The sequence below is a fragment of the Passer montanus genome, unplaced genomic scaffold, assembly GCF_014805655.1.
Source record: "Passer montanus isolate IOZ18808 unplaced genomic scaffold, ASM1480565v1 scaffold18, whole genome shotgun sequence".
NCBI lineage: Eukaryota > Metazoa > Chordata > Aves > Passeriformes > Passeridae > Passer > Passer montanus.
This window is the reverse complement of record NW_024365381.1, coordinates 13413796-13432320: the sequence shown is the minus strand read 5'-3', so window position 1 is coordinate 13432320 and position 18525 is coordinate 13413796. Positions and strand designations below refer to the sequence as shown.

At 40.7% G+C, this 18525-nt stretch overlaps 1 protein-coding gene across 6 annotated transcripts in view; it reads left to right on the top strand.

Moving 5' to 3' along the window:
• The window catches only part of LRP4 (LDL receptor related protein 4), an 83739-nt gene that overhangs the window by 26414 nt on the left and 38800 nt on the right, over window positions 1–18525 (top strand). For all 6 annotated transcript variants that reach the window (XR_005627101.1, XR_005627102.1, XM_039705415.1 and 3 more), the window contains exon 2: window positions 14110–14256. Coding sequence is in view for 4 of the 6 variants with exons in the window: in XM_039705415.1 (XP_039561349.1) it covers window positions 14110–14256 (147 nt within the window). In the remaining 2 variants the exon portion in view is untranslated. The remainder of the gene's footprint in view (window positions 1–14109; window positions 14257–18525) is intronic.

The window sequence follows — 18525 nt, the reverse complement described above, 5'->3', positions numbered from 1 at the left end:
GGTGTTGACTTCCCAAGCAGTGTGTGTAAATCCTTCCATGTTTGTGCAATAGTGGCTTTGATTTCCTGCAAGTTTGTTTCAATAAGCTCTCTGGGGTAAAAACCTAGGTATGGAAGGGCAAATTGTGCCCTGGTTAAGAGGTGGACTGGGACTGGGTAGGATCTGTTTTAATTTCTCAGTTTGGCCACAAGCTCTTTGGGAAGTCACTTAAGGCTCAGGTTTCCAAGCGTGAAGACTGCCTGTGGTGGGAGGTATGAGTATTTTGTAATACTCAGAGTCAGTTCTGAGGCTCTTTGGCCAGCCATGTAATGATAGTTAAATGTCTGATTTTCTACTGATTTTAATTGCCTTAGGCACCCAAATACTCACAGTTCTGTGCTGTTTAGCTTCCGTTTTTTGCTCCTGTTTTGAAGATAATACTTCTCTGCTTTTTAAGAGGTGTTAAAATTGCTAGAATTAGTAGAAAAAGGCAACTTGACACTGTAATAATAGAGACCACCCACACACCTAAAAAGATGTGGTTCCATGACTGGACCATTTTACTTTTTGTGTGTCTTCCTCTGCCTTCCTCACTGCTGTTGCTATTATTTAATTGAAAGTGAAACAGTATGAAACTGGCTGTAAGGGATTCTCTGGTGCTTTTTGCTATTGTGGTTAATTTTTCTGGAGTGTGAGTATAAATGAACTGTGGAACCTGGAGGTTTGTAGAAGCAGCACCTGAGACTTCCAGTTTAAACAGAGGAAGAGTTTGATGACCATGTTCTAAGTGTTGCAAAGCAGTCTGAAGTCCAGGTGCTGTGGGAGATGTAGGTCGGTGCTTCATGGGCTGCCCTAAAAGCAAACAAATGTGGGTGGGCTAAATAGGGGGTGATGTACAGTATAGCTGCCCTGCAGTAACCCCAACACTGACATTCTTGTTCTTCTTGTTGGTAGTTTTGTTAGAAAGAACTTATCCCACCTGAGCCCATAAAACATATTTGCATTAAACTTGTGTTTTTGAGTGCGCGTCTGTGTGTGTGTATGTGTGCATATATATATATTTTAAAAATATTACTGATAAAGATTTCTTTTTTACTTTAAAGTTAATCCAGTTCTCTGGTAGGCTGCACAGTTGCTGTGATGTCTCTGTGGTTGTGTGGTACCTCTCTTTGCCAGACCCAGCTCTGTTCTTCCAGCTCAATCTGGCCAGTTAATAATTGCCCATTTGCCCCTCATCCTCTGAGGGCAACATAATATCATGTGTGGAGTTATTTTTTAGAAAACAACATACAGAACAACTCTTTGTCCCAAGATAGCTCCATTTATCTTGTGGTTTGTGCTTTTGAAGTCCTCCTGCCCATGGGACTACAAAAACGATCTCCTGCCTCCTTATTGCCACAAAACCACATTGTGTATCCTATCCCTTCCCTGGAGGACTCCTCTGCTAGGCTGAACTCTTGTGGTTGGCTTCCCAGTCTCTCGTGTGGCAGAGCTGGAAAGCTACAAAGCTCAGATGCTCCACTGCTAACATGAGGGCCTCTTTAGAGAATACCAAAATAAACTCCTTAACATGCTCTCTCTGTAAGAAAACAGTCTCTATCTTGTCCAGGAACCTGGTCTTTTTTGTATCATGCTATAATGATGGGAAGAATCTGACTGCAGCCTGCAAAAGCCAAAATGTTTTTTTTTGAACTGGTTGATCTCTTTTTGTGCTATGTGCCTGTACAACTGCAGTCCTGTTAGAATCTAAAGTTCCTTGAAAAGGAAGACTTTTCAATGCTTCCACTTTTACTTTCTGAAAAGAAGTGTATGGCTATCAGTATTGGTGTGTTCTGGGACTGAACAGAACAGAAGTCTTGAAAAGGTTAAATAAATAAATGAGTTTTGGGTTTTGGAGAGAAGTTCTGGAGGGTAGAATGTCCTTACAGCTCTTCCAGTGCCTGGAGCATCTGAAAGATGAAAGAAGCTGGCTGATAATTTCCTGTGGGACTAAGTTACTTAGAGTAGTTCAGAGAGCCAGTGCCAGGTGAAGCCTTGAAGACAGAATAAAAATGGCTTAGAAATTGTGTTGAGCAAGGTTATGGGTAGTTTGTAAATCGAGAGAGCACTAGAGAAACACTGATGCAGTAATTAACAAAGATCATGAGTGGTGCGGCAGAAGAAGCTAAAAGCTCAAGGGGCTTTTAAATCAGAAGGAAAAGGATTTTCCTTTGTGGTAAGGAAGTGGCTGGATTCTGAATTTTCCAAAGCACATTTATCCTTGCAATCCAGATCGAAAAATGCCACTAGTTTTTCTTAGATCCCTGAAGCCTCTGAGCGCAACTTCTCAAGCAAAGATGGTAATGGTGCTGCCTCCTCTTAACTGCCATGTTTTGACTACTCCATTTCCTTTTGCCCCACCTCAAGGCACCTTAGCTGCTCATGACACTGCAGGTAAATTAGTGTAGTTTACCCAGTAGATTAAAACAAATTGGCATTAATTCCAGTTTTTGTTAGTGCTGTGACCTGTAACTGGTTCCTTAAATAGCCTTTGTCATGATTGGAAGCTGTTACTGTTTAACACTATGTGTGGACAGGAAGACGTATAGCTCTCCTGTATGAAACTGAAAATGAGTGAGGATTTTTTTTCTGCTTGTTTTTAGCTCAATTCATATTTTGTTAGTGGTGAGATGACAGCTGTGCCTTTCTCAGCTATGAAGCAAGGAATTCAGTGAAACTCAAGGATGCATACATCTTGGAAGAGGAATGGGAGCAGAAGCAGAATAGATGTTGGAAAAGCACTGATTGTTTGTTTGGCTTCAAAGTTAATACTTGTGTTACTTAAAATAAGAGAAGTGAAGTAGAAGAGGGATGAATGCATGTATTCAAATTAAATCTTTATTTTCTCATATTGTAGTTATGAGTGACAGATGCCAAGCTGGTTTTCATTAGGCCTTGTAGGTTGCTTGCATTCTTCTCCATTCAGTGAAGGGGAAGGATTGCAAAGTTCCAGAATTTCTGCAATAGCTCAGAGATTCTGATTCTTTCAGGTTGTTTCTTAGAAGTGACAGAGCGCATATCCTTACTGTGACTATTATAAACCTTTGATGATCATGTAGCTGAGATAGTGTAAGGATCACTTTAGGATAATTACTTCAAGGATGAGAGAAATCTGTCTATGAAGTAATGGAAAAGTCAAAGGAAAGCTCACAGAACTTAAAATGCCAGTGTTTTCTGCCCCATAACTGGGAAAATAAAGTCCAGTGTTTCACTTCCACGAACTTTAATATAGCAGAACATTTTCTGACTGTTCAGTGACCTTCATTTGTAAGTGCTGTCAGGCTAGTGACACTCATAGGCAACTGTACTAGGTGAAATGCATCAGAAGGACCCTTTTCCTGTGGATTATCTGCTTAAAACAGCAGGTTGCTTCTCTACCTGGCTCTTAGCAGTTGCTTCTCTAGCTGGCACGTAGTCATTTTGAGAGTCACCTGGTAATGTTTCTGCTATTGTGCTATTATTTTCTAAATTTTAGTGTACTGCATGATTCATGATAAATGAACAGTAAATTGTTTGCAACCTTTATGGAACAGGAAAGGGTAGAGGTTGTTAGTGTGTGGGTTAAAAAAAACACACTGAAAGAAATGGAAAGTTATGCGTCTCATTTTGCTGAAGTGACTAATTTTTGCAAAGCATGACGTAGGCTTAAGGTAGTATTTTAAAGTGTTTGTCTAGCATGTGTGTGTATTCTGAAAGGGCCTGAGTCCTGTAGTCCTGTGCCTGTCAGGCCCTTATGGTCCAACTAAACATTCCTGTAGTGTTTGAGCTTGGATGATGATGTCCTTAAGTGATTTATGTGGTAACAACCTTTTGTCATTCTATTTCTCATTGGACAGTATTTCATTTATGTTTTGATGTGCTTGAGTGGAGTGATCCTGCATGCCAGGTAATTTAGTGCTGGATAAGTCCCTTGGATTCTTTGTTGCAGTTCTCTATTGACATGCAGTTGCACAGGAGCCTGGAGCTATGTAAGAAAATGCTGCTTCATATTAAAATCAGCAAAGCATGTTTCTTGATGGCATCCTTCAGGTATCACTCTGCACTTCATAATGTAAAATGGATGACATGCTCTCTGCCAAAGAGAGAAAATCTACAGGTAATGAAATGCCAAGACTGAAGGGATGCTTTTAACAGTAACATGAAAAAAGTTCACATGGTGGGAAACCAAAATGTTCCTGCTCCTTGGAATCCAAGTAGGAAAAATTATTTGGTCCACAGAAAAAAATAGACGTATGTGGGTTAAAGGTATGTAGGAGGCTCAATCTCTTCCAGTTAGGGCCTTGAAGGTAAGAAGCAGAATGTCAGAGGTAGCATACTGCAGCTCATGGCTTTCTGAGGTCTTTGCACCTTCATGGATTCTTGGTAAAACAAACAGATGCTCCCACTATCTAATATTTTTGTCCACACTGTAGGGAGAGTGGGAGAACCATCATGCCAAATTCTGATCTTTTGAAAGGCTCAAAGACTTTTTTAAAAGGGCTATTTCTGTTAACATAGGACATGATGTTTGAAGTAGGCTAATATGGTGCTTGGTTTCTTGGATGTCAGCAGTGTTTGACAGATGTGTGGAGCTACAGAACAAAACCAGCATTTTCTACTCTCCTGCCAGTTCCAAATGTTTGGGGAACCTTGTAGTTACAGAAAGGACGTTTGCCATTTAATGGCTATTAAATATGCGAAATGTGCCACTGTATGGTCATATTTCAGCCAAAATATCTAGAAATTAGAGTTGAGGTGTTTTACCAGGTCCTTACAAAGTAGTTCTGGTGTTCCCAGGAAGGAGCTGCATAGGATTCTGAAAAGAAGGCTGAGGGAAAAAGTCACAGAATGGGTTGGAAGAGACTACAGCAGCAGGTATTCTGGTCCAACCCCCTGCTAAAGTGAGGTTATCCTAGATCACATGGCACTGGATTGCACCTAGACAGTTTTTGAGTACCTCCTGTGAGGGAGACTCTGCAACCTGTTCCACTGCTTGGTCGCCTGCACAACAAAGAAGTTCTTATGCTTGAGTGGAACTTTCCATGCATCGGTTTCTGCCTGTTGCCTCTTGTCCTGTTGCTTGGCACCACCGAGCAGAACCTGGCTCCATCCTCTGACACCTTCCCTTCAGATACCGACAGACATTGATGAGGTCCCCTCTCAGTCATCTCTTCTCAAAGCTGAACAGGCCCAACTCCCTCAGCTCATAGGAGAGATTCTTCATCCCATTAATCATCTTCATAACCCTCCACTAAACCCACTCCAGGAGCTCCATGTCTCTCTGGTGCTGAGGAGCTGAGAGCTGGAGATAGCACTGGAGGTGTGGTCACTCAGATACAGCTTTCTCCTGTCTAGCCTCATGTGTTAAAATTCCTCAGTCCATTTGAAATAGTTGTCATTTACCTGATACATCATGCCTGCTTTTGGACAAGAACTTAAGGTTGAGATTTTGATGTGTTTAACATCGTTTAATAGTTGAAAGGTTCCTGTTTCTGTACTGAGACTTCATGTGTTGTCCACTGTGAGCTACTTCCATAGGCAACTAAGAAGTTTCTCAGGAAATAGAGGGTAATATGTTTCCTATTCAGAAAAAAAACCTAAAACCTCATAGAATCGATAGTTGTTGCCTTTTGTCTGATTTCAAGAATTAAATAGTCAGCAGAGAATAAAAATATACCATGTTGGTTCAGGCTTCAAACAGAATCTTGAGTCTTGAGGGCCATAACACACTTTTGATAAACGTTTGGTTACTGTGGTTAGAATGTGATGCCTAATTTCCCTGTACAAGCCTCAGTATGGACCTTAATCTTGCATTCCACTTCTACAGATGGGGGGAAAGTTTCTTCCTCCATGACATGACATTTATGCATAATTAGCTTAAAGTATTATTTTTGGCTGCCATATTGTGTCATAGCAGAAACTAGTGGCTAGTCTTTTATTATTACTCCTTGATTTTTTTAGTCATTGCTACATCCCAGCCTTTTCTCTTAATTTGCTCAATGTGTTTCAAATTAATTTCCACCAGATGCACTAGTTTAAAAAAATATTTTTTTAAAGGTTGAATCTTAATTTCCTGCCCATAATTCTAATCTTCTAAGGTCCCTTCTGTATTATTTCTTTTTCCTCTGTTGTGTTTGGAGCAGAATATTTCCTATTTTGGTATCATTTGCAGGCTCCTTTAACTTGATACTTATTCTTTTTTCCAGATCATTAATGAAGTTATTTAATGGGACTGGATCTAATGCTGATCCCTGTAATACCTACTAGCTATCTCTATCCCCTGCAGCTTGACTTGCTGCCATTTCTCATTATCTTTTGTTTATGGTCCTTCAGCTGACTTTTTTGATCTGTGTTTGCTGGTAACCCGGCCAATTTGAATAAGATTTTGAGTAGGATTTCATGGCAGTAATAATGCACCTTCTGTTCAAAGACTCTGTATATGTAGAAACAGATTAAACATTAAGCCTCAGTACATTGTGGTGGCATAATAGTGGTGTACCTACTTGTAGAAAGGAAGAAGTAATTTTGTCAAGTTCTGTAGAAGATACAGTTAGGACAAGTACCTACAGACCTCAGTTATAGTCACATTGATTATTGCAAGGTGTTAATTTATGACTTTAAAATTTTGGAAGAAGGAACTGTAAAAATTGCTTCTTAATCATTGAGTCTCTTTGTGTTCAAATCAAATGCTTCTTCAGTGTATTTTTTCTATAGTTTCTGTAAATGCTTTCCTACTCCCTGGGTGCAGGTAGAAGTTTTCAGTGGGATTGCTGGTCTTTAATTCTGTGGGATCAGAATTAGGATCCAGAGATTCAAGCACATTTTTAAAGGCCTCCTATTTCTCTCCCCATGCAGTGTTTCTGAAAATACAGCTTCTGTTCCAGTCTCACTGTCAGTCATACACCCATTGCACCAACACTCGCCAGTTTGCACTTTGTTGTACCTCTACTTTTCTTCAAGTCCTAATTAGCAGATGCCCTGTGGAATTTATCTTCGTTATGCTTTCTATTCTTTGTGCTCACATTAAGTGTAACATTTTTGAGGTCTAAGGTGTGTAGTTGTGCAGTTTAATATGGTAACTGAAGGTGATTGTGCTTGATAATGTGCCTCTCCCTAGCACTTAGTGCAGTCACATGTTTAATTGAGAACAAGCTGGTTCAGGATTGGGGTTAGCCCTGCTTTTTCAAATGGAAAGGGGAACTTCTAGGACCAGGAAACTTTCATTCTCACTTGGAGACTGCCAAAGTAGGCACCATATTCCATTACCAAAAAGCTGTAACATCTTCAGTCTCTCCTCTGGTTTATGTGGTTTTGTTGAGGGTTATGTCTTTTTTTTTTCCCCTTCACCTTTCCCCTATCACATACTTCCTCAAACAAAACTGTAACAATTCTTTTTAAAGCTTTGAAAACTTTTGGATTGCTTTTCCTAGTGATGTTAACTTTAGTCTAGGCAGGCTTCAACAACTTGAAGACCATGTGGGTACCAAATCAAAACTGCTTCAGATGCTTCTGTAATGAGAGTAGAAAAGAACTGTTGGCTTTTATCACTGCATGGTGCACCTTCTGACATCAGGCTGTTGTGCTGTAATGTTGCCTTTTCTGTGTCTGCCAGCAGAGCTCTGAGTTTAAACAATGGTCAGCAAATCCTTCTTCTAAAGCTGGATTAACTGTACTTTTTCCTTCAGTGGAAACTGCCATTTGGATAAGACAGGAATCCAAAATTTTCATTTTCCTCAAGACAGGCAAGCAAATAAAGCCGAGGTTCTTTGCTGTAGGAATTTAGGGAAGTGCTGGACAAAGAAGGAAAGTGTATCATCTGAACTATGCTCAGGACCATCTGACATATCCCCTCATCAAGATAGATGTCTATGTGATGGGAATGCAAAGGAGAGCCTGGCCTGGATGTGGAGGAAGAAGGATAATTATTTTCTGACACAGACCTTCTAGCAGTAGGTGGGCAAGGTATTAAGAAGGCTATTAAAGGCTATACTGCAGAATTCACTAATTTTAACCCAAAGTAATCAGTCAGATGCTCGTGAGTTCTTGAAATACAGAAGAAAGAAATTCAGTGCATCTGTTGAAGCCAGGGCAAAAATTCTGATGCCTATTCCAGATATGTTCAAAAATGCATCTGGGGATACCCTTGCATGCTTTCTCTGTGGTAAAGACCCTACAGCGTTATACCCCATCACTATTAGGACTTTAGTTCTCGCCTTTCACCTTTAATGCCATTAATCACATTTTATTTATACCGTCCTAGATTTCTTTTTTTCCTCTTTGTCACTCTAAGTGTCAAATGTGTCCTGTATTTTCATCTTCATTCAATATCAACTTATACCTTCTGTTCTCACAACATTTTTCTGTGGTAGAGTTAAAATTATAAAATATGGTATTGTCATATTTTTGGTTCTGTCTGTTGTAATGATGAGGTTTGCAGAAAGATCTCTGCCTTCCATTGAAAGTCTTCTGTAGGCCAGAATTAGATGCTTCTCCATGGAGGGGGAGAAACCCAGATCCATATGTTACTCAGTGCTGGACCAAGAGAATGATTGATTGTTCTTTCCAGAGGCTTCTAATTCTGAGCTGAACAGTCTGCAACTGTAAATAATGCCAAATCTGTTTGTAGTTCTGGCTTTTCTAAAGCTATTGGTGCTGTTTTCCTTGCAGCATGGAAGCACTTAAGAGATACTTAGCCATGGTTTTAGCTGTGCTATCCAATGTTACAGGTACATGAGGAATTGGAGGGTGGTGCAAACAAACTGATGGCTGTGAACTTCTTACTGCTGATTTTAAAAATAACAATAAGAGGTTCTGTGTTAGGATCAAAGGGAAAAGATACAATCAACAGGGTGGTGTGGAGTGGGAGTCTCTTTTATGTAGCTGATTCTTTATACCTGGATAAAAGAAAATGGGAAGGCAGCATGTCATTGACCATTAAAGCAGCATGGCATTGACTATTAAAGCCAGATTCTTTTGCAGTTGTTCATTGAGGAAACTTCATCCATATGTGAATATAACAAAATTCTGATAGTGCTGGAATGCTACTAAAGACTGATAGAATCTGTTGTTCTCATCAACAAAAGATGTTTTTTACAGTGAGAACAATCATGCTACCTCCCCAGAGACATGACAGAGTCCCCATCACTGGAGGTTCTCAAGATGCAACTGTACAGGGTGCTGGATAGTCTCATCCAGGCTCCGTTCTCCACAGAAGGTTGGACCAGGTGATCTTTTGAGGTCCCTTCCAAATTGGGTTGTTGCATGGGTTGTTGCATGATTCCATGTTGTATCAACAGCCTGTCAATGGTTGAATTGCTGCAAAATAGTGTTAAGAACCACCATGTTCCCTTATTGAAGGGAATGGGTTAGAATCTTTCTTTTTGGAATAAAGCATGCCATCAGGATTTAAACAAAACAGTGTTTTCACTCTCCACTAGAGATTTACTGTTTCTGTCAAAGCAACAGCTATGGAGCCCAGTTTGGTAATTATCCTGTCTACTTAAGTTTTCTTTGTCATGTCAATATTTTTATCAATCTGTAGCAAATAAGGGGTTGCTCTGTAATAGCTCTGAGGGTTGCAAGTGACTTTATCAGCAAAATGAAGTTGTGTATATGATTAGATTTTGCTTTATGGGGCCATGTTGTTTGGCCTGATGGAAGAGTTGCTGGGAGGTGAGGGAAGCAGAGTAACAACCTATGTTTAAGCAGCCCTGCCCTCGCTTGCCTTCCCCCCAACCACCTAAGAAAAAAGAAAAAAAAAAGCCAAAAAGGCAGAAATAACAGAATGATAATTGACTTCTGCTTTTCAGCCAGAAATGACATAATTACTTTGCCAGCTTTAGACATAAAACTACATAGATGCTAACTATTGTTTTAAGAGAGGTGGTGGCAACTCACCCTTCCTTAGGAGGCATTTAATTTATCAGATAAATATGAAAATGTGGAGGATATTTGGAAGCAATCTGAAGAAACTGAGCATACCATGCTAAATTTAAGGTGATGGCAGATGTTAAGTATGAGGCCTGTGTTTAGACTGACTTCCTGTTTTTAAAATCTGGAGGTTGTTTGTATACTTTGCTAGAAAACTGTTTGGTTACTGGATCCTGCTGGTATACATCTGGAGGGAACCAAACTACAGACAGTGAAGATAATTTTTTAGTTGTTTGTACCCATGGGCAAGTGAGAGTAGGAAGTTTTTTTGTGATTACATGAGGGATCAGAAGAGGCCATGAAAATTGAGTGATATCAGCTCAGCATGTGGCAGTATCTCTGTTTAGCTTTTTTGTATCGTTTTGTATATATTCCATTGCTAAAATATGTCAGGGTTTTTCCTCCTACATAAGTGAAAATATTTTTGAATTTAGAGTTAGTAAAATGTCCAAGCCTGCCATGTGCTGTAAAGTTTCAGGAAAAATATTTGTCATTACTAAGCCCAGAGGTCCCTCTTGTTGTTCCTGCTCCAGAATAATGTGTAGAAGCACAATTAGATATGTCCGCTTTGATTGTTGGTCCAGTTGCCTGAACAGCAAGCAGATTTCCATCCTGTTCCTGGCCCACTGACTAACTGGGATTGAAATGTGACACTGGAGCTTTATGTGTGTTTGGTCAGCCTTGTATCTCACTCTTCCAGTGTTTAATGAGAGTTTGAGGTAAGAGAGTAGATCTCCTGCTAGGGCTTCTCACACCAAGTGCACCGTTTCCGCTTGGAGTTGGAAAAAACATGCTTCTCATCTTGATCCTTCCTGACCCTCTACTGTTACAGATACAGTTACAGGATAGTGTGACTGGAGCTCTGAGCACAGGGAAATATTCATGAGACACCAAAGGTGAAATATTATCCACAGTAAAATCATTGAGAAAATTCCTGCTACCTTCAGGTGTGCCAGCTTTCAGTCACCTCGTTCTTTTGGCTGGGAAAGATTAGCCATCCAGGATTTGCTTCTGAAACTGTTCATAGGCTGAAATCAGTGTACTTTCCCAGCAATCATGTGCATTACTTGACAAGTGCAAAACCAGGGTAGATCATGACTTATAAATGACTAGAAGGCTAGTTCTCCTCAGGGTCACAAATCACAAACCATTAGATCTGCACTGGTTGTAATTTGAAATAGTCGTGCAAAGTATGCTTACATAAAGGCACTACAGACACCAGCTATGAGAGAGAGTGTGGGTATCTGGGTCATAGCGTGTCCTTCAGCTTTCAACAATTTCAGTAGCATGGTAAAATCACAGAGCAGAGATGATGGAACATAGTAACTTTAATGAGGTGAGAAGAACAGATTTAGTGTGTGTGTGCTTATATGTAACCTAATATTAGTATCAACTTTGAAGAGTGCTGTGTGCTTGACAATACAGCAGATTAAATTACAGTTTGCAGACTGGGACAGCTGCACTAATTCTTTCCTTGCTGTTGCAGAGCTGTACTGCCATGTTGCTCACAGGGAAGGCCAGAAAAGCTGGTGAAAGGATTAAAGAACAAGTCTTCAGAGGAGGGGCTGAAGGAGCTAGGGTTGTTAGCCTGGAGAGGAGGTGGCTCAGGGAGACCCTGTCACTCTCCACAACTACCTTAAAGGAGGTTGTAGGGAGGTAGGTGTCTTTTCCTCCAGGTACAAAGTGACAGGATGAGCAGAAATGGTCTCAAGTTGTGTCTGAGGAGGTTTACTGGATATTAGGGAAAATTTCTTCACAAAAGGGTTGTCAGCAGTGGAGGACAGGCTACCCAGGGAATGGTAGTCTCCATTCCTGGAGGTATTTAAAAGGCGTGTGGACGTGGCACTTAAGAGATGCAGTTTAATGGTGGATCTGGCAGTGTTGGGTTCATGGTTGGACTTGGTGACCTTAGAGATCTTTTCCAACCTAAATTATAGTGGTCTTGTGTACTCCAGCAGGAAAGGGTACTGGAGTTTAAAGTAGCTGGGATGAGTGTTTTGGGGTGCTTTTGAGGGTAATGGTAGAAAAATACTTTGGAAAAGGTAGTTTAAACAGCAGCTACTTTGGTTACAATGTACAACTAGTTCTGCCTTTTTAAAAGGCAGAAAAGGTTGTAGCACCTACAACAGCAGAAGATGATTTGTCCTGAGTTTTCTGTGTTGTTGGTTTGCAGAAACCTGTTCGATTTTTGCAGGTGGTTGTGGTTCTTCTGAATTTCCATTCGTTTATTTCTGATTTGTCCTGAGTTTTCTGTGTTGTTGGTTTGCAGAAACCTGTTCGATTTTTTGCGGGTCGTTGTGGTTCTTCTGAATTTCCATTAGTTTATTTCTCCTAGTCTGAAATGTTGCATAGATGATGAATTGCTTTTCCTTAGGAATGTCTGTTGCTTTTTTTGCCTCTGGCTACATCACTCACTTGCTGTCCTTTTGAGCCAGCTGTTGCCCTGGCCATACCTGGTAAGTCCTCCGAAGATGTGACTGCTCTGGCCTCTTGCATTCCTTATTCACCTCCTGTTCTTTTAGCCTTTATCCCTCGTTACACCTGATGATGGTTGCTTTTCTGTTGTATGTAGTAATACTTTGATATGTATTTTTTGTACTAAACCTTTCAAAGGTAACTTATAGTGGACATGAGTGAAAGAATAAAAGGTTTTCACGCCCATGACAGACTGAACAGAAATCCCACAACCAATTTGTTGGGTGCACTTCAGCTTTGAAAATAGTTTGCAGTTAAGGCCTTGCAACCTGCAGTGTGGCATTTGCAAGCAGGCAGTGGAGGCTGGCAGAAATCTCTTCAGCTGGTTTTGTGCAGAAGAAACACAATGTAATCCTTTTTCAAGGAAGTGCATTCTCTCTGAAATTAAATCTTTGCTTTACTCGCACAAGTGGATGTCTTCACTGGAGGGAATTCTGCTGTTCAAAGAGTTGCAGAAGTGTTACATCCATTTTGCAGATACTGCTTTTTTCCATTAGAATGGAAAAGAAGGAAATTCTGGGCCTTGTTTTTTCTTTTTGCTTAATTGATAGAGCAATTGACTGTGGTTAATCACAGGTACACCAGATGCATGAGTGAGATCAGTGAAATCAAAAAGCCTGAAAATAGTTCAGTATGTATGTGATTACCACTTGGGGCAGGTATTTCTCTATAATTCTTTCCTTATGATCTGTTGTTTAATCTAAGAGCTTTAGGTTTGTTTGAATTGCAGAAAGAAGGAACCATGGAAAAAATCCAATCAGACTGGGTTGAGGGAGTTGATGATTGATAATCATTTGTTTCACAATGATATTGATTATATAGATTGTCTACATAATGTCAGACAGAAGTTCAAGCATGACCTTTTCCTTTTGGGGCTGGGGAGTGTTACAGCCTGTTCTTTCTCAAGGCAGAGATTTTAAGAGAATCTGTGGGATAATATCCTAAATAGTTGCATTTGCACAGGGGTGAGAGTCAAGAGTTATGTTAGAGTATTGTTCTGAAGGTGGAAAAGGAGGGCTGGGAGATCCTTGGGCTAAGTTTAAGGCTGGAAAAATATTCTGATCAGGTGGACTGCATTTCCAGTTTGTAAAGCTGAAAATCCTCTTGCTCTCATAAATGTCAGTTATGCACAGCCTAGTGTAACAGTTTAATGTTTACAGGTAAATAATAAAATATATTTTTCCACTTTCACTGGAATCTAAAATGTCTAAAATAGTGACATACAAAAGGTTTGCGTCTCAAAAGTTTAGGGTTTGGAGAAGACTCTTCAAATAGCAAGGATTCTACTTCAGAGAGTTTTCCCTTGTATTGTAGTGTCAGAACTAAATGAAGAGCAGCAGCAGCACTGTGGTTTAGGAGAGGACTGACTTTGTAAAATAAAAGGGTTGTTCTGATACCTGGCATTCCTTGAATATTTGTGATTATTTTTCAGCTGATTCCCAAGTCTCTTTTTGGCAGGTTGCACTGTGCTTTTGCCTTCAAAGACCCCCTTTCCAAGAAACTGTGCATAGTAATTGATCTCCAATTGCAGCATGTGAGGAGGGTGATTATTTTCCTTGGCAGTCCAGGATGTGTTCTTACACAGTAGTGTGTACACACTCTCTGTGTGTACACAGAGAAAAATTGATGTCACGTTGTATTTAATGTTTACTCTAAAATAGATGGGATTTCTTCAAAACATCTTTCTTTTTTTTTCTTCCTTTACAGGTGTTACAAGTAGCACTGAGTGCTCCTGTGGGCGTAACCATTTCACCTGTGCTGTCAGTGCTTTTGGTGAATGCACGTGCATCCCTGCTCAGTGGCAATGCGATGGAGACAATGACTGTGGGGACCACAGTGATGAAGATGGCTGCAGTAAGAATACCATCCTTGACTTGTGTTTGGGAAAATTGAATATCTTTTTCTCTGCAGGTGCTGCCCTGTTTTACAGGCACATCCTACCATTTGTGTGACAAAAGTTTTTATTGTAGATGACTGGCTCGGAGTCAAACAAAGCTATTGTCCACTGATATAAAACACAGTTAAAGCCCAACTTCAGCTTTTTTTGCAGCTGGTTTTCGGTGGTGGTTGGACATGAATATGTTAAGAGGGAGAGGAGAGACAGAGAAAAGCACCTCTTATTTTTCCACCCTTGCAAAAGCACTGTCTCTGAGTTAAGTTATAATTTTTTTTTTGCTGTAAATATTAATGGAAAATAAACAGTGTGAAGAGGCATATTGAGGGTGTCTGCCCTCTTAAGGAACATGCTAGTTTCTGTCCTTGCTGCCCTGTGAAGGGAGGGAAAGGCAAGCACCGAAATAACATTCACTGGTCTTGGGAAGTGCTGAGAGACATTACCTTGCAGGTACTGTGTATCTGCATAGGGTTGGCATCTGTGTAGCTGAACCCAGCTAGGTGAGAGTTGATGGGAAATGTCATTCTGAGTGGGTGTAGCATGACAGAGCTGAATAGAGAAAGCCTCTTTCCGTGGAGACACGAGTAAGTTCCTTTTTCACCTCATCTCTTTGGATTCCACAGAGCATGGTAGAATTGAAGAGTAGAGAAAGAGGCCTGGTTTCATGAAACTCCTGTCTTAAAAGTTGTCCTAGAGCTGAAAATTTAAGGCTCCTGTCAGTGGACATGAAAGAGATTTATCTTCCTCTGCTGGATCTTTCTCTAACCTTTTCTGGTTTCTGCTGTTGATTACCGTATGGAAAGGAGCTTTCCTAATATTTTAAATATTGTCTTAAGAAATCTCCCACATTTAAGGAAGAAGAGATGTCAACCCAGCTTCATGAAAGTTTCCCTCCTTCTCAATTCTTGTTTCTTAAAATTTTGTGAACGTTGAGCAACATGGAAGACCTTGAGTCTTGGGGAGGTGAGGCATATCCAATAGCTAAACTGGTTTTACTGGCTTTTTACTAAGCACAGAAGAAAATTCCTTTTTTTTTTTGTGGGCTCAGTAACGATTTAGATAAGAGATACTTTTTAATATGATTTTCCTAGTAATTCAACAACTTCCAGCACCAAAAACTTCAAGCTAAGCAGACATGGTAGGACTTAGGGATGGGAAAGATAATATCTTCCATAAGAACTAGCAGGAGGTGCTAATAAGAGTTGCTTCATACAACAAATGCTTAAACTGTGAATCTCCTTGCCACAAAACATTGATTCTGAAACTTCGAACCTTCTCAAACAGCAATCTGACAAGTTTATGGATGCATAATCCACTAAGGGCTGTTAAAGATGAATATGCCACCTCTTGTTTGGGAAGTCTTTGTGTTACAAGTACAGGCAGATTTTGTGTTTTGAGAACATATTTTTTCATGCTTTTTTCCACTCTTCTCCTGGTGTCTACTGATGCATCATGTCTCTCTCTATGGCCTCAAAGAGAAGAATCTATTGGTCTTGCACAGTAAGATATAATATATTAAGGAGATACAGTATATTAAGGGGCTCTGGCCTGTATCTATTTGAATGGAAGCTGTGCAAACTAGGAAACAGTACTGAAATGTGAGCAATCTGCTGATATTCTCAGGCACTGGAGGTTGGGAACAATATAAAATAGAGGTAGACATATAAGAGACAGAATATAAAGTGATGCAGAGAATGTGGAAACTGGGTTTGACTTCTGCCTTTTTTAATTTACAGTTTCTAAGAAGGTTGGCCTCTGCAGTTAAGACAACAGAAAAAAATCTCTATAAATACATTGGCAGCAAAAGGAGGGCTGAGCAGATTTTCACCCTTAGCTGAATGTAGAGGGTAGCGTAGTGTCAGGGAAATGAGAAAAAGGCTGCATTACTTAATGCCTTCTTTGCCTTAGTCTTTACTGCCAAAACCAGTTGTCCTCAGGATACCCAGTTCCTTGAGCTGGAACTTAGTGACAGAGAGCTGAGTGAAGCCCCCATAATCCAGAAGGAAATAGTTTGAGACCTGCTATGCTAATTAGACACCTGTAAGTGTATGAGGCCAGAAGGGATGCACCTAAAAGTAATGAGAGTGAAAGAACTTGCCAAACCACTTTCAGTCCTTTAGCAGCAGTCCCGGTTAACTGGAGAAGTTGAATGGAGATTGACAAATGAAGCACCGACCTACAAGAAGAGTTGGAAGGATTGTCCAAGGAACTAAAGGCCTGTTAACCTGACCTTGGTACCAGGGATGGTCATGGAGCAGATCATCCTAGTGCCATGATACAACATGTGCAGAACAATGAGGGGTCAGGCCCAGACAATGGTTTTACAAAAAGCAGGTCCTGCTTAACCAACCTGATCTCCTCCTATGACAACATGACCCATTTAGTGGATGAGGAAAAGGCTGGGTTGATGGGCTGAGATCAGTTGTGCAAGGTTCAACAAGGTGAGGTGTTGGATCCTGCCCATGGATCACAACAACCCCAGACAGCATTACAGGCTGGAAAGCTGTGCAGCAGAAAAGGACCTGGGGGTGCTGGTTAACAGCAGCTGAACATGATCCAGTGTGTGTGTCCAGGTGGCCAAGAAGGCCAATGGCATCCTGGCCTGTATCAGCAGCAGTGTGGCCAACAGGACAAGGGCAGTGATTGTCTCCCTGTACTTGACACTGGAGAGGCCACACCTGAAGTGCTGTGTCTGGTTTTGGGCCCCTCACTACAAGAAGGACACGGAGGTGCTGGTGTGTGTCCAGAGAAGCGCAATTGAGCTGGTGAAGGGTCTAGAAAACATGTATTGGGAGAAGCAGCTGAGGGAGCTGGGGGTATTTAGCCTGGAGAAAAGGAGGCTATGGAGACCTCATTGCCTTCTACACCTACTTGAGTGGAGGTTGTAGTGAGGTGGGAGTTGGTCTCTTCTACCATGTCTCAACTGAAAGGATAAGAGCAAATGGCCCTAAGTTGCACCAGGCAAGGTACAGATTGGACATTAAAAAAAAACTTTTCACTGAAAGAGTGGTCAGGCATTGGAATAAGCTGCCCACGGTGGAGTCACGGTCTCTGGAAGCATCTAAGAGGTGTCTGATGTGGCACTTGAGAATATGGCTTGGGGGTGGTATATGTTGGACTAGGTGGTGTTGACGGTCTTTTCAAACCTTCTGTGATCTTATTCAAGATACAACTTGTGCTGTAGGTCTCTGCAGTTTAGTGATAGAGGAAAGCTAGCATGTACAGAGGAGGACTAGGTTTGACAAGATGGAAGGGGAGATAAGGAGTGCCATTTATACAGAGTAAAGTGATTCAAGGGGGAAGGACTAGAATAGGGGCTGCCTTTTTAAATATTGCATCCTGGTAGAATAGATACAAAGAGAACTTTTTCAGCTGACAGCCAGCAGTACTTGAAGTGAAATTTAGTGGAAAGAAGAAAGCAGAAATAAAAGTTAACATTTCTGTAGCATCCTTCACCCTGTTTCTTAAGCGCGTGACTTCAGTGCACACATTCAAGGTTGCAGTGGAGGAGCCTGAGGAACACTTACTCCTTTAAGCTTGTTATATCTTGCTCTGAGTGGCTGCTCATTATGAATCCAAGAATGATACTATTCTTAGCTTGTACAAACTAGATCAGCTCTACAGTGTAGGTTTGTGGTAATTGTCTGTACTGTTTCGTGTCTTGCTTAGTTATTATAGCACCAAACATTTTTGCCAGAACAGGTTGTTTGCTAAATCCCTCTCTTCTGCTTGGCTTACAGGCTCCTGCCTTTTGAAGGTATACTCGTTTGTGGGGTTAACCTTCCATTTTCTCTGCTTGCTGACTGTGCCAAGCATAAACAGAGCAGCAGGAGTGCAAGAGCAGGGGTGGGGCTTGAGCCCCTTGGAACAGCAGCTTGAACTTTAAATCAATTTAAACTTCTCACAAATCAGCAGTGATGCACGCAGTACATGAGAACAGTTGGTTCACTAATTTTTCTTTCCTTCCCTGGCTGTTCGTCTGTGACATGCATAAAGTTTCCTAGTTGGAGTGAAATTTTGAGCTTCTCTGTTTTGAACTTTATTTATTGTTTTATTTTTTGACTGAAATTATTTATTATTTTTTTTAATACAAATACTGAGCTAAAGATTTGGGTTGTTCTGATGAAGTCATCCAGCAAGCCCTAGATATACTAAAGGCCTACTTTAAAAATTCCTCAAAAAACACAGGGCTAGTCTTCATGCTGGAGTGGGCCCAGTTGTTTTTTCTG